This window comes from Sarcophilus harrisii, chromosome 2 (assembly GCF_902635505.1).
Source record: "Sarcophilus harrisii chromosome 2, mSarHar1.11, whole genome shotgun sequence".
Lineage (NCBI taxonomy): Eukaryota > Metazoa > Chordata > Mammalia > Dasyuromorphia > Dasyuridae > Sarcophilus > Sarcophilus harrisii.
The window spans coordinates 513490087-513504581 of NC_045427.1; the positions used below are offsets into that span (position 1 = coordinate 513490087).

The following is a 14495-nucleotide window of genomic DNA, read 5'->3' on the forward strand; positions in this document are numbered from 1 at the left end:
CTAAGAACAGAAATGAAAAGAAAGTAGGCATTATAAATTTGAGAAGCATCACAGACATATGGTCAGAGTGCTTAAGCTGAAACCAGGAAGACCTAGTTGGAATCAAATCTTGATTCTTATACTTAAAAGTTGTGTAATATTAAGATGCTTAACATTGTAATTCTCAGTTTCCTCATTTAAAATGAGAAATATAAAACTTGCAGTATCTAATTGAAGGGATGTCATGAGGTTCAAATAAAATAATGAATGTATAAAATGCTTTGCAAACTTTATAGCATTATATAAACTTTAACAATGATGAAGAAGAAAAAATTAACAAGACTTGGTTACAAAATAAATAGCAGAGGAAATCAGTCAAGCACATACATATTACCTAAGACATTTGCTATAAAAACAGGGAAAAATATAACAGGGGAAAATAATGTAGTTATATTACTGCTGATCCACAAATACATGTCAAATTTCATACATTGTTTCCCTAACCTCCCACACAACAGAGGTAAAATAAGAATAAATATACAATTGGGCATAAATAGGTACACCAAGAAATAAACAAAAATCATAGTCAGGATTTTGAGCTATTTAATAAAGTAATTTGCCATTGTTTCAGTGAAGAGTTTCTATGAGAGTATGTACATTTGCTTCTTGAATGTCTAAATTTCAGATAAATCAGTTAAAGTGTTCTTAGAAACATATATATATGAAAATATATATATATATATGTTCTTCTTTAAAAAACAAAACAAAAACAAAACTAAGAGAAAACATACTTTAAAAATACTTTTCTTTGACTCTGTTTCCAAAGAAATAGAAATGGGTATACCTGATTTCCATGAAGGTCCAATACATCCAGACTTTTCAGATTATCCAGATTTGAAATTTTCTTAATCCTGAAACATTTAAGTTTTGACAAAAGTTGCTTTTCATTGATAAAAAAGCAATTTATAAACTTTATCCCCAGAAAAAAACTTTAGAAATCTCTATTTTCCATCTTGTTTTGACTTACATGTCAGAGTAAAATTTTATTTTCCATATTTATTCAATTATTCAAAAAAGTTTTCATCTTAGCATAAAATGTCAAGACTTAGAAGGCACCTTTGATATCATCTAGTTTAATCCCTCAATCTTACCAATTATTATTCACATTAGTTATTAAAGATAAAACACTGATCACTTGATCTGATCACTTCTAACTGTTGTATTTGAGAGTATGCTTGCGGTCAAGAAGATCAATGTTCAAATATGACCTTATACATTATTATGTGACCATAGGTAAATCATTGACTCTTAGTTTCCCTATCTATAAAATTGGAATAATACCTAAAGTTCTTGTTTCACAGAGTAGCTACAAGAAGTAGCTTTGCAAGTCATAAAGCAGAATATTAGGCTGTTTTATAATGAAAAATATATATGATATAGATATACCTCATTTAAAACAAGTCATAATCTTGGATTTTGAATTAATTTTTATGCTGAATACATTTTTCCCAAATCAATTCATATTTTCCCATTGATATACATTATAATTTCAAAGTTATTATAAATTTCTGTGGAAAATTATATTAGTAAATCATAAAAATTATATTTTAAAATACAGTAAAACTTCCAAAATCACATTCAAAAGAAATGAAATAACTTTGTTATACTAAGAACTAATATTCTTTGTCATACTCTATCAAATATTAAATACTGTAGTATCTTACATATCTGTCTTTATCTCATGATACTCTACAGTTAACTTAAGGACCAAGAAAAGCCTAAATGGAATTTGGAAGTCCTACCCTAATTAGTCATGGAATCAGTCTAATTAAAGAGATTCTTCTTACTTTAGATCTACTAAAACATGTAATATTACCTTTATATATATAGCAGTAAGATCTGGTCTGCCAGTTTGTGAAAAAAACTGAATTTTTACTACATAATGAGTAAAATGAGATATAATAGTCATTCTTTCATCTACCAATTTATCACTTCCCTATCCCTCCTTCCCCAAACCCAGAATTCCTGGCCCAAGTCTCAATCTTTATACCCATCTAGCTCACATTTAACCCATCTCTCAATTCCAACTCTTCTCTAAATTTCTTCCAGAAAGATTAAATCACCAATACAATCCAGACAAATGCCTCTTCCTCCGGAAACTTTTTTTGTTTTTGTTTTTTTTGCCTCTTCCCTCCATCTCCAGTTTCGTAGAAGTTTTGCCATGACCAAGCTCTCTCTGCACTTTAATACAAACAATATACTTCTCACTTCCACAATTTCAATTGCAGCAGAAGGAAATAAGTTTAATTAAAGTGGCTGTTTCAGACCATAAATCCACCACACCTGAATCAATTGATTGAAGATGTATATATTAAATGTTGAACCATTGAATCATTTTTTTTCTCTCTCCCAAGTGATGACAGCAACTGAAACTGAATGAAAGATAGGACACTGAGGATCACAGAGCACTACCACCACCTCAGTTACAAGAGCTATTGAGGAACACTTGGTCCATTCTTTGAGGCAGCAGCTACCATAGACATACAGGAATAATGTGTTGCCTTGAACCTGAACTTGAAATAATTAGAATCCTACTCTAGAATATGGTTTATCTAAAGCGAGTGAGACTAACTCACAAAAAAAAGGTAAGCACCCTTATATTTTGGTTTTCCTACATGTCAACAATTTTTGTTCTCATAAACTTACAAAATGGCAAAATTGAAAAAGTCCTTAGGACTTTATAACCTGAAGAACATTCTATCTAGTAGAGAAAACAATAAAAAATAGGTAACGGAAGAAAGGGAGAAAGTTGTGGAAGAAAGATAAATTCAGAGAAAATAAATATTTACTGAAATGAACTGAAAGGGTCAAAAATGAGTTCAATTTTAGACATTTAACTTTAAGATACAAAATATTTATTAGGCAGGTAAAAATGAGAGTTTGGAGGACAATCAGAACTGGAGACTGAGATTTGTGAATTGCCAAAATAATTAAAATCTTTCTCAAGCATCTTAAATTTCTATGCTGTGTTACTTTCAAACAGCTTCAATTTCCAACTCAAAAATGATATTTTAATTAATAGGAATAATAATAGAGATGTGTGAAAACGTATATGAACTAATGCATAATGAAGTAAGTACAACCAGGAAAATTATATATACAACTACAAAGTAAATGAAAACAACAATAAAATTAAAACTGAACTCTGTCATCATAATGACCGAGCTTGACCTAGCCAAAAAAGGTACAACTTGTCTTCTTTGTAGAACTAGAGAACTATAGATCTAGAATACTGCTTATGCTATTAGAATTAAATTATATTGACTAGTTTTGCTGAAGCACCTTTTTTCTCCCCTTTCTTTTTTAGGTTTTACTATAGAGGATAACTGTTGCAGGAGAGATGGAGTATAATAGGAAATTAAAATAATGTAATAATAAAAAATATCAATAAAATTAACTTTAAAATAGTTTTGATGGAACAGCTAGGTGGTACAGTGGATAGAGCACCAGCCCTGAAGTTAGAAGGACCCGAGTTCAAGAGTGTCTGGTCTCAGACACTTTATACTTCCTAGTTGTGTGACCCTGGGCAAATCATTTAACCCCAATTACCTTAGCCAAAAAAAAAAAAAAAAAGTTTTGATTTTGCTATCCCTTCTAACTACAACATCATTTCTCTCATTTCTTTTCCTGCCAAACATCTTTAAAAATTTGTACTACATTGCATTTTCTCATCAACTAATCCTTTGCACTCTGGTTAACACTACCATTATATCAAAAGCCATACTCTGAAACTCAATCTTTGAAAAAAATTCTCAGAAGGATAAATCTCTAAGCTTCTAAAATAACCAGGACTACTTGAACTACTGTACAAGCTTTATAGTCACCTTGGTTGTAAACATATACTTGCACAAGCCTCTGACTGGTCACATACAATACTTGAACAAAGGAGAGAGCAAGCACTCTATACTCTAGCACAAGAATTCATAACTGATGCTGCCTTTCTTGTTAACTTGCCTGTATCTCCCTACCCGTGTGGACTTTCTAGGTTTTAGACTGTGCTTTAGATTGTGCTCAAATTCCAGACTTATTTTTCCCCCAATATAAATTTACATGTGTTGGAAACTTGATCAGACAATTGTATAGGAGCACAGGCATGACAGAGAGCAGGTATCATAGTCAAGCTAGGTATCAGTCAGGTCAGGTAACTAGCCACAACTCATTAGTCATATAATCTATTTCTTCTTTATATTCATTGCATCTACAACGTCCTTCCTATCTCACAAGATTTCCAGGGGTGGACATCCCACTATGGTCCCAAATCCTAACTGTATCATTTTAACCAAATTCAAAAGCCCCTTTTCAGTACCTAACCTTCTTTTATCTACCAACAGCATAATAGTCCTTTAAACTCTCTCTTCATTCTCCTACTACACTCCAAATAAATTTTATTTTAATTCCTTTCTTAGGCCTTCTTCCTCTATCTATACCCTTTGTATTGGGTGCTTTCAAGGCTTTAGTCCCCTGTTGTTTTCTTTCTACAATTACTCACTTGAAAAAACAATTCCCTCTCACAATTTCAACTATAATTTCATCCTAATATATGCATTTTTGATTATAATTTCTCATTCAAAGCTCCAGTCCTTTATTTCTAACTTATACATGGTATTTCTACTTGACGCAGTCACTTGAAAGAGAACCTATCTAAAAACCAAGCCATTATCCGATTCATCCCCCAAACTAGCTTTTCTTGCAAATTTCCCAGTTTCTATTATGTTATCACTATTCTTTCAGTCTCAAAACTCTGGAATCATCCTTTTTCTCTCCTTCACTTTTAGTATCCAATAAGTCACCGTCAAACAGAAATTGACCATTCTTTTCATTTCTATTCCCACTACCACAATCTCATTATTTTATGCCTGTATTACTACAATCATCTTCTAATTAGTCTTCTTAAAGACCAGTTCTAATCCTTTTAGTCCACATTAATTTTTCTAAAGCCCCTCTTTTCATGACAATCCCTTTCTTAAGAATCTCCTTTTTAAAAATATATATATATAACTGATTTCATTGAAGTGAAAAAGTCCCAAAGAGAAAATTCTCTTCACTACTGCTGATTAGCAGATGTCCAACAAAATATAGTCTTAGAAAGTTGCCAGGGGCACTGAAAAGTTAAGTGATTTTCTCTGGTTCATACAACCAAGATATCAGAGGCAGAACTTGAACTCAGATCTTCCTGAATCCTAGATCAGCTCTATATATTGTCACCTCATTTACATTTGCAACTAAATTCAAAGAGCAATAAGAATTTCACATGTGATTTCAATGATTCAGGAAACTTCCGGATGGTAAACACCCTTGACCAATAAAAACCAACAGCTTTCCACAACTTATGACAGATGTACACTAAGCTTGAGCCTACTTTCCTATGAACTCTGTATAGATACTGGTAGGAGAATATGTCATAGAATTTGGGGAAAATGTTTCATACCAACTACACCACAATAGTAAAATCCTATTTCTAAAATTTAAGCTCAACTTATTAACTTACAGAAAAAGAAAGAGGCATATTAATGAACACTTATGAGTTATAGCTTTAAAAAACTAACCTGCAAATCTCTTGGAGTTACCCCTAGACCCTGAAGGGAGATGAAGCAGCTGTGCTTTCAAAACTCAGCCTACCAATGTGAGGGGAGGTTGGTTGGAGGATAGCTCCAGAGCTTAGGCTATGCTAAGACCAAGTTTATCCAAAACAAATATTCAACTTCCCTCCTCCACTCTTTGAATCCCTTGAAAGACTAAACCATATTTTCTTTGTCCCATCAATACTTACCCTATCAATCTCCTCTCTTATACAGCTTCAATTTTTCTCTTAACTAAGTGCTTCTCCTCAGCCTAAAAACATATTTAGGTTTTCTCTTTCTTCTGACCCTGCCACACTGATTTCTGAGTAAGAGTACAGAAGTCCTATGACATTATTACTTGTTACACGTGATCTCAAGCAAGTCATTTTATGTCTCTGGGCTTTGGTTTCTTCACTTATAAAAAAAGGTGGCTCTCGATCATCCCTGTTAGCTTGAAATGCTTTAATTCTTTCCTTCACTGTCAAACTTCGAGAAGTTGTCTAAATCTCTATTTAATTCATTACCTAGTCACTCCTCAGTCCTTTGCAATATGAGTTCCAATGCCACCACCCTACTGAAGCAGCTCTCTCCAAGACTACTAATAACCTCCTTATCTTAAAACTGAATGGAATTTTTCCTGACCTCACCTTCTATGGCATCTGATACTAAAGATCGGTTTCCTCTTTTCCTCTTATTTCGAGTTTCATGACAGAATTCTCTCCCTTCTCTTATCTGTCTGACTGCCACTTATCTTCTTTCTAGTTCCTCATCTCCTACTTAGATCTGTGGTGTTTCCCAGAGTTTTGTGCTAAAGAGCCTGAGTTCTTGGCTAGCATTCTCTCCTTGGCAGATTCTCCATTCTCATGGCTTCATCTTGATAAAGACTCACAAATCTATATATCTACTCTAAATCTGTGTCCATCCCCAGTACTATGCACCTGGATGTTCTGTTAGATACTCAATTTTCAACACATCTTAAACTCATCTTCCCTATAAATCTTCACCCCATTCTTACTTCTCTTTATATTAACCTTTTTGCTGATGCTTATAACTTTGGAGTCATCTTGAATTCTTCCCTTGAACCCTATATGAGGAAACTGAGGACCAGAAAAAGCTAAGGGACTTGTTTGAGGCTATAGAGACTGTTACCCAAAGCCAGGATATGAATCCAGGTGCTCTAGAGCCAAATCGCATTTTCTCTGTACTGCACCAGATTTCCCCTGTAGTCTTCCATTCCAGCTAGGAGGATAATTATAAGAGCAATGAGATTGGCTCTACACCTAACAACTAAGAGATCTGGTGGGATGATTTGTTTTGTCCCTTTCAGGCCAAATATTTTCATTTATAAAAGCAGGGAAGCTGGAATAGATGATCTCTTCCAATTCTGACAGCTTAGGATTGCATCTCCCAACTTGCCAAGTCAAACTCAAATAGATCCATCTTGGGGCCAGAAGATGGGGAAAATACCACTGCCACTGAGTGCTCAGAGAAACAGAGTAATGATGTATTCTCATAATTATCCAAAGCTCTACATCCATAAGATTGTAGGACTGGCATATTAATTTCTTATAATCTTCTATTTCAAATCTTTTCATTTCCCTTTTGTTCCTTTTAACAATGTTTTTTCCCTTTACCCTTTTTGAAAACGTTCTCTCTGCCTTTATTCTCAGAATACTTATTTCATCTTGTTAACAAATATACTCATCATCTGAAAAATGATGGACTTGATATACCAAATCATCCAGCAATTACTTTGGAAAATATCCATGAAATTTTCTAGTACTGTTTCCTCATCTGTGGAAGGATAAACTCTAATTCTAAATAATCTTCTAATTCTGAGTTAATATGATTCTGTAATGCTTTCCAACTCTAAGTGTCTATTATTTTATCCTACTATGATTCTAACAAAACAGTGTCAACCAATATACTTCTACACCTTTCATCTTCTCCTTTAAAAAGGGAGATCAGTTTGGACTAATAGCACATATAAACCTGATCACTTTAGAAGAATAACAATACTATAGGAAAAGTAACAAATATAATATATAATCTTCAACAGTTCACTCTGTTGCATATAAAAAGATAATAGTTCCTTGCACACCCTAAAAATGCTTATCTCTACCAGTCTGAGTTTCAGCGATTAGTGAGGTATCAATCAGTTATTGTTTCGAGACATCAGTTAACCTTACTCCCACTCCTCTCTCACTCTCTTATAATCTATATAATAAAAAACTCTTCCCACATCTCACAGGGACTCCTTCACAAAGTAATAAGTTATGTAAGCAATACTCTAATAAAAAATATTCTGCTCATCTGTTCCAATGCCTATTTCCAACTGTGCCTGGATTATATTTAAAGCCTCAATATTAAAATGAAGTTTCAAATCTCAATCTTAGGAAGAATTAAATAGAGACAGAAGTGAGGGATAAGTTACAATCTGCATTGAATAATTTTTTAATTTAAATTTTATATTTTAATTATTTTAAGGGCATCTATTTCTTATTTAATAATTATATAAACTTCTGAATATATCCATGTGTTTTGATAGCATCATGGTAACCACAGAGGAAAAAAACCCTCAAATTTAGGCAAATTAGAATATCAAATAGTCACTAATATGAGTTTTACCCATGCTATTTTTAAATATATGGAATCAATTCTATTCTTAAATTATACTTCATATTTCAATGTAATATTAGTTAGGTTTTTAACTACTTGTCTCTCCAATTTGTTCTTTCAGATATCAAGACTTAAGTCCTCATAATTCTCTTATATTAGTTGCATAGTTGCTACACTGTTTCTATTTTTGTAAAAAATACTATAAAATTATTCTTGTAATTTTCAATGAATAGCACTACAAATTGAAAGTTTCAACTAAGAGCTCTTTTAGGGACATTTAGCAAGTGGTAATCAGAGAGAGAAAAGAAGTATAAGATTTTGTTGCTGGAAGACACAGGATATTCCAAAATATTGAATTATATATCCATGTGATATATTTCATCTACAGAAACATGCCCATTTATAAATTATGCCAATGACAAACATATCCCTTTACAAAAATAGAAATTTTAAAGTTGGAATTTGCCTCTGGAAAACTTTAAAAAGAGAAAAAAATGGAAGGTAGATATATATATGGTTTTTAAATTTTTATTTTTTATAGAAGGACTATAAGTGTTGCTTTAAGAAGAATCCTGGAGTGGAGAGATTTTGTAAAGTGAAATTGCTATGGCAGCTGTATGTAGTGGCTAATGTGATCGAATGTACCTTTGTAAATTTAAAGTTCCCACTCCCCTTAGCTCACATCTGGATGGGGAACAAATGAGATTAAGTTTCAGACACAGTAATATATATATCACTCTTCCTCCAAGTTATCATTTTACAAACAATCTCTTGTTTAGGTTTCCTGAAATCACATGTCTAGACAATAATAATAAATAATAACACACATTTCTATTATTAAAGAATATCACACAACAGTTTAGATAGTAATTCAAAGCATGACCAGTCCTCTATCAACCAGAGGAACCCACATAAAAAAACAAGTTTAAATAAAACTTGTGGAAAAATATAGGTGAGATATATACAAAATATACATAAAAGGAAAAAAAATTTCCTGAGAAGAATAGCTACTAGCTCTACTCAATTCCCATGCTGATTAAATGGAAAGATAATAATAGAAAAGAATAATGATCTATCTAACTACCTCTCCTCTGATCAATTTAGGAGCATCAACAATTCTGATGGATATGGCTCTTTTCAACATTGAGATGATTCAGACCGGTTCTACTTATGTAGTGACAAAGAGAGCCATCTACACCCAAAGAGAGAACCATGGGAACAGTGTGTGGAATACAACATAGCATTCTCACTCTCTCTGTTGTTATTTGCTTGTATTTTGTTTTCTTTCTCAGTTTTCCTTTTTCTTCCTTCTTGATCTGATTTTTCTTGTGCAACTGTATAAATATATATACATATATTGGATCTAACATGTATTTCAACATATTTAACATGTATTAATGACTACCTGTCAGCTAGGGGAAGGGGTGGGGGGAAGGAGGGGAAAATATGGAATAAAAGCTTATGCAAGGGTCAGTGTTGGAAAAATTACCCATGTATATGCTTTGTAAATAAAAAGCTTTAATAATAAAAAATTTTTTAAAAAAATTTAGGATCATCAAGTGGTTTGTAAGGAAGGCTGGCAGTTGCAGTATCCTGAGTATATAGGATTGCAGGGCTGCAGTATCCTGAGCTAGAAAATTTTTAAAAATAATTTCTTACCTAAAATTAGAATTATAATTGGCAACATAGGGTTTGTAAAACAAAAACTTTCTATCTAAGCCATTAGAAGTAGGCATGAAATTATTTTTCCTACTATATATAAAGGATGGATATATGGTACAGGGGATAGAGTGTTGGGCCTGGAATCAATAAGATCTAAGTTCAATGAATCCAGCCTCAGACACTTATTAGTCAGTGTGTGGCCCTGGGCAAGTCACTCCACCCTATATGCCTCGGTTTCTCATCTATAAAATGAGGTAGAGAAGGACATGGCAAACCATTCCAATATCTTTGCCAAGAAAAGCTAAAAAGGAGTCACAAAGAGTCAGATACAACTGAACAACTAAATATTGTCCTTTTTTTCTTATCCCAAAAGAAAAATCAAAACAAAAAATATCCTGACAAATATTGAGCATCCACAAGATAAAGCAGAACAGAAGAAACCATGATCGGGAATCCAATTAGACTGCAATTATCTGGGAAGCGAGGCATGATGGCCAAGTGGTCAGTTAATAAAGGAAAATAATATACAAATACCATAAGTCTATGTAGGAAAAAAAAAAGACTCCAAAGGATTCAATATAGATGAATAGAAAGAAGATCAAGAAGACCAAGCAGACACTAAAAGACCAATAAAACAGGCCAGGTCAGAGTCTGGAACTTATTAAACAAGGTATAGGAGCCTAGATTCAAAGAGGCTGACTGACAAAAGCCAGTAAACTAGATACAGAAGGACTAAGTAACCACAATTGAAGAATTCAGTACAAATGGGAAAAGTATATCCAAGGGCCTTTACTAAGATTTTTTGTCCCATGACCTTCTCTACTTAAGTTGCCTCTGCATCAGGAACTATCACAATAGATCGCACAAAGTGGAAACAGACAAAAAATTGCTGTGGATGAAATTTAGATACGGTCAATATAACCATTTGCAAATAGGCAAACCAGTAATGAATCCTTAAATATAGATAAGTAAAATATCCATAATTAGTATTTGACATAGGGACACAATAAAGCTAAGGAGAACACTAAAACATAATTTATAAAGAAGCTTTAACAAAATTCTAGCTCATGATAATCTGTGCTAGAAATCTTCCACTATTTCCTAACATGACTAGAATAAACGGATTATGCCTTTAATATATATATATATATATATATATACACACACACACAGAAAAAAGAAGCAGGAAAGTATAAGAGAGGGTGTAGGATTAGGAAAAAAGTTAATGCCTTCTATTTTGAATATCTGAAATGCCAATAGTGTACTATTGCAGTGAAAAATATCTAATGATAATAATAGCTAACAATTCTATAGCAATTTATTAAGTGCCAGGCACTTTGCAGATATCTCTCTTACAGATGTCTGAGATATAGGTGCTACTATTATCCCCATTTTACAGATAAGGAGACTGAGATGAACAGAGGTGAACGAACTTGCATAGGGTCAGTAAGTAAGTGTTTGAGGGCACATTTGAAATCATATCTTCCTGAATTCAAGCCCAGTGCTCTATCCATCATGCCATATAGCTGCCTCTATAGGAAATTGCCTCAGTAGAGAGATACTAGGGCTGAATATACGGATCTGGAATCATATGTATATAGATGATGATTAAACTCAGGGGAGCTAGTGAGGTCACCAAGAAGAAAGAGTAGAGAGAAAACAGAAAAGGAACCAACAAGATTTTAGTGTTTTATATCTATACAAAGCAGAGTAACTTAAATATCATTTGTAAAATACTTAAATTATATACAGCTTGTACCTTGAAATTTCCTTCACTGATTGTACACTTGAATTATCTATACATTCTAGACTGCAGTAGAAAAGCAAGAGGATTAAAGAAATCAAAGAGAGTCAAGATGTGAGGGCAAGATCTTTGAAGAAAAAGATCTCTTCTCATTTTAACCAAGTTGGTGGCAGCAAATAGGAAATTCAGGATTCATCCAATATAGGAGAACGAGAACATAAGTGGGATAGTGCCCATATCTGTGTTTCATCACTCTTTACTTCAGATTTATTTTTTATTTGCTAATAGGTTAAACAAACCTCCCTTGAAAGTGTGGCAGGAGTCAACTGTTAAATCTAAAAAAGTGTAAGTCTAATTGAGATGATAAATTAAAATATATGTATATATAACATATTTAACATGTACGGGACTACCTGCCATCTAGGAGAAGGGGTGGAGGGAAGGAGGAGAAAAGTTGAAATAGAAGTTTTTGCAAGGGTAAATGTTGAAAAATTACCCATGCATACATTTTGTATATAAAAAGCTATAATAAAAAAAGAAAATATATGTACATATACATTTATGCATATATAAATGCAAAACTCAAGAGAGTTAGCAATTTTGGTTATGACAGTATATCTTAAGAGAACAGGTTGTCCATTTGAGGATATAAATGAAGTGCTTCTCAAAAATGCTAATATGTGAATAAGAATCAACCAACAAATATTACTAAGTACCTATCTAGCACTCAGAAGAAATTAAAAGTAACACAAATTTAAAATGAAAAAAGCTAGGAGACTGAAGACTGCAGTTTGGACTACATGATCTCTGAAATTCCTTTCAGGTCTAAGCGCTATGATCTGATATTTTGCCATCTATCAACACTTACTCAATAAGCTTCCTATTAATTAGATAATCAAGTATAAAATCTTCCATATGGTTTCAAAGCACTTATTCTTTGCAGCCTACACACGTACACATATACACTTCTCTCTTCAGGCTTCTTACACCCTGCAATCCAGTGACACGGGCCTCTTGCTGTTCCTTGCTAAAAGCTATACCCCATAACTGGTATATGTCCCTGGCCATCCTCAGCAACGAGATCAACCAAATCATTTCCAATGGAGCAGTAATGAACTGAACCAGCTATGCCCAGAGAAAGAACTCTGGGTGATGACTAAAAACCATTACATTGAATTCCCAATCACTATATTTATGCCCACCTGCATTTTTGATTTTCTTCACAAGCTAATTGTACAATATTTCAGAGTCTGATTCTTTTTGTACAACAAAATAACGGTTTGGTCATGTATACTTATTGTGTATCTAATTTATATTTTAATATATTTAACATCTACTGGTCATCCTGCCATCTGGGGGAGGAGGTGGGGGGTAAGAGGTGAAAAATTGGAACAAGAGGTTTGGCAATTGTTAATGCTGTAAAGTTACCCATACATATAACCTGTAAATAAAAGGCTATTAAATAAATTTTAAAAAAAAACTGGTATAGGCCCCTCTTGCCTTTCTTGAGATCCCAGCTACATTCCCAACTTCTGCAGGAAGCCTGTCCAAATCCCTCTGAATTCCAGTGCCTTTCCAATTTAACCTACATATAGTTTGTTCATCCATAATTATTGGCATATTGTCTCCCCCACTAGAGTGTGAGTTGTTCAAAGGTGAAGACTACATTTTGGCTTTCTTTGTATTCCCAGTACTAGTGCACAGTCCCCAGCACAAAACAGGTACTTAATAAATGAAATGTTCAATGACTAACTGACACCTCAAAAAGCAAAGAAGACACGGATGGATGAGGACACATCTATTAAAGATCAGAAAGCCATAAGACTGAAAATCAACATTTTAGATTTGTGTGAAAGCACTATATTGGGTTGGATTAGATGACCTTTAAGCTCTTTCACAGCTCCAAAACCTCTAACCATCTTATAACAATAACTGAACAAAAAATGCCAAATATTAGTCCTATAAGATATGTGTTATATAGACATTTTAAGTCTTCTCCATTGAAAAAAATTATAAAATATGCCTCTTCCACTTCATTACCTGTTCTTTCCCAACAAAAGAACACGAAGGGATCTAAGTGTAGAAAGTCCACTTATTTCCTCAATCTGGTTATCATATAAATCCAAGAATATGAGGCTCTGAAGGTTAGAAATATTTTGGATCCTAGTTATAAAATTGTGTTGAAAATTCAACAGACGAAGGTGTTCTTCCCCATCAATCACAGGACAAACTGTCAGTTTTTGCCTAGAATATGAAAGAAAAAGATATTAAAGACTATGTCTAGCTGCTCTTGTTTCCAACTTAATGCTGTGCTAATGGATCAATTTCTTCTATCAATGTTTGTACATTCATTTTGGGTATGTGTGTGTGGTGATAAGAAAATTGAATACAAACTTTTGATTGCATATCACTATGAGGTATATAGAATTTGTGTCAGAATTTCTGTCCTTAAAGAGCTTTCAAACTTGTAGGTAAATAAGATATATATATAATTAGGATGAGCAAACTGAAAAAATATATATGTATATATATATACACACACATAAATATGCAGAATCAATATATAACAAATATTTTAGAAGTAATAAATATCTATTTTAAGAGCCACTAATGGGGGCAGCTAGGTGGTGCGGTGGATAGAACACCAGCCCTGAAGTCAGGAGGACCTGACTCAGGTCTCAGACACTTAACACTTTCTGGCTGTATGACCCTGGACAAATCACTTAATCCCAATTGCCTCAGCAAAAAAAAAAAAAAAAAGAGTCACTTATGGTATATATATAATATATATATAAAACATATATAATGGTATACCATATATATAATGGTATATAATTGGTATAACAAGATATAATGGTATTAAAGAGCTA

At 33.2% G+C, this 14495-nt stretch overlaps 1 protein-coding gene across 6 annotated transcripts in view; it reads right to left on the bottom strand.

The window, feature by feature from the left end:
* The window catches only part of LRRC49 (leucine rich repeat containing 49), a 185121-nt gene that overhangs the window by 160074 nt on the left and 10552 nt on the right, over window positions 1-14495 (bottom strand). For all 6 annotated transcript variants that reach the window (XM_031955289.1, XM_031955291.1, XM_031955290.1 and 3 more), the window contains 2 exons: window positions 13666-13869; window positions 824-890 (listed from right to left, as the gene is read on the bottom strand). In XM_031955289.1, coding sequence (XP_031811149.1) covers window positions 824-890; window positions 13666-13869 — 271 coding nt within the window. The remainder of the gene's footprint in view (window positions 1-823; window positions 891-13665; window positions 13870-14495) is intronic.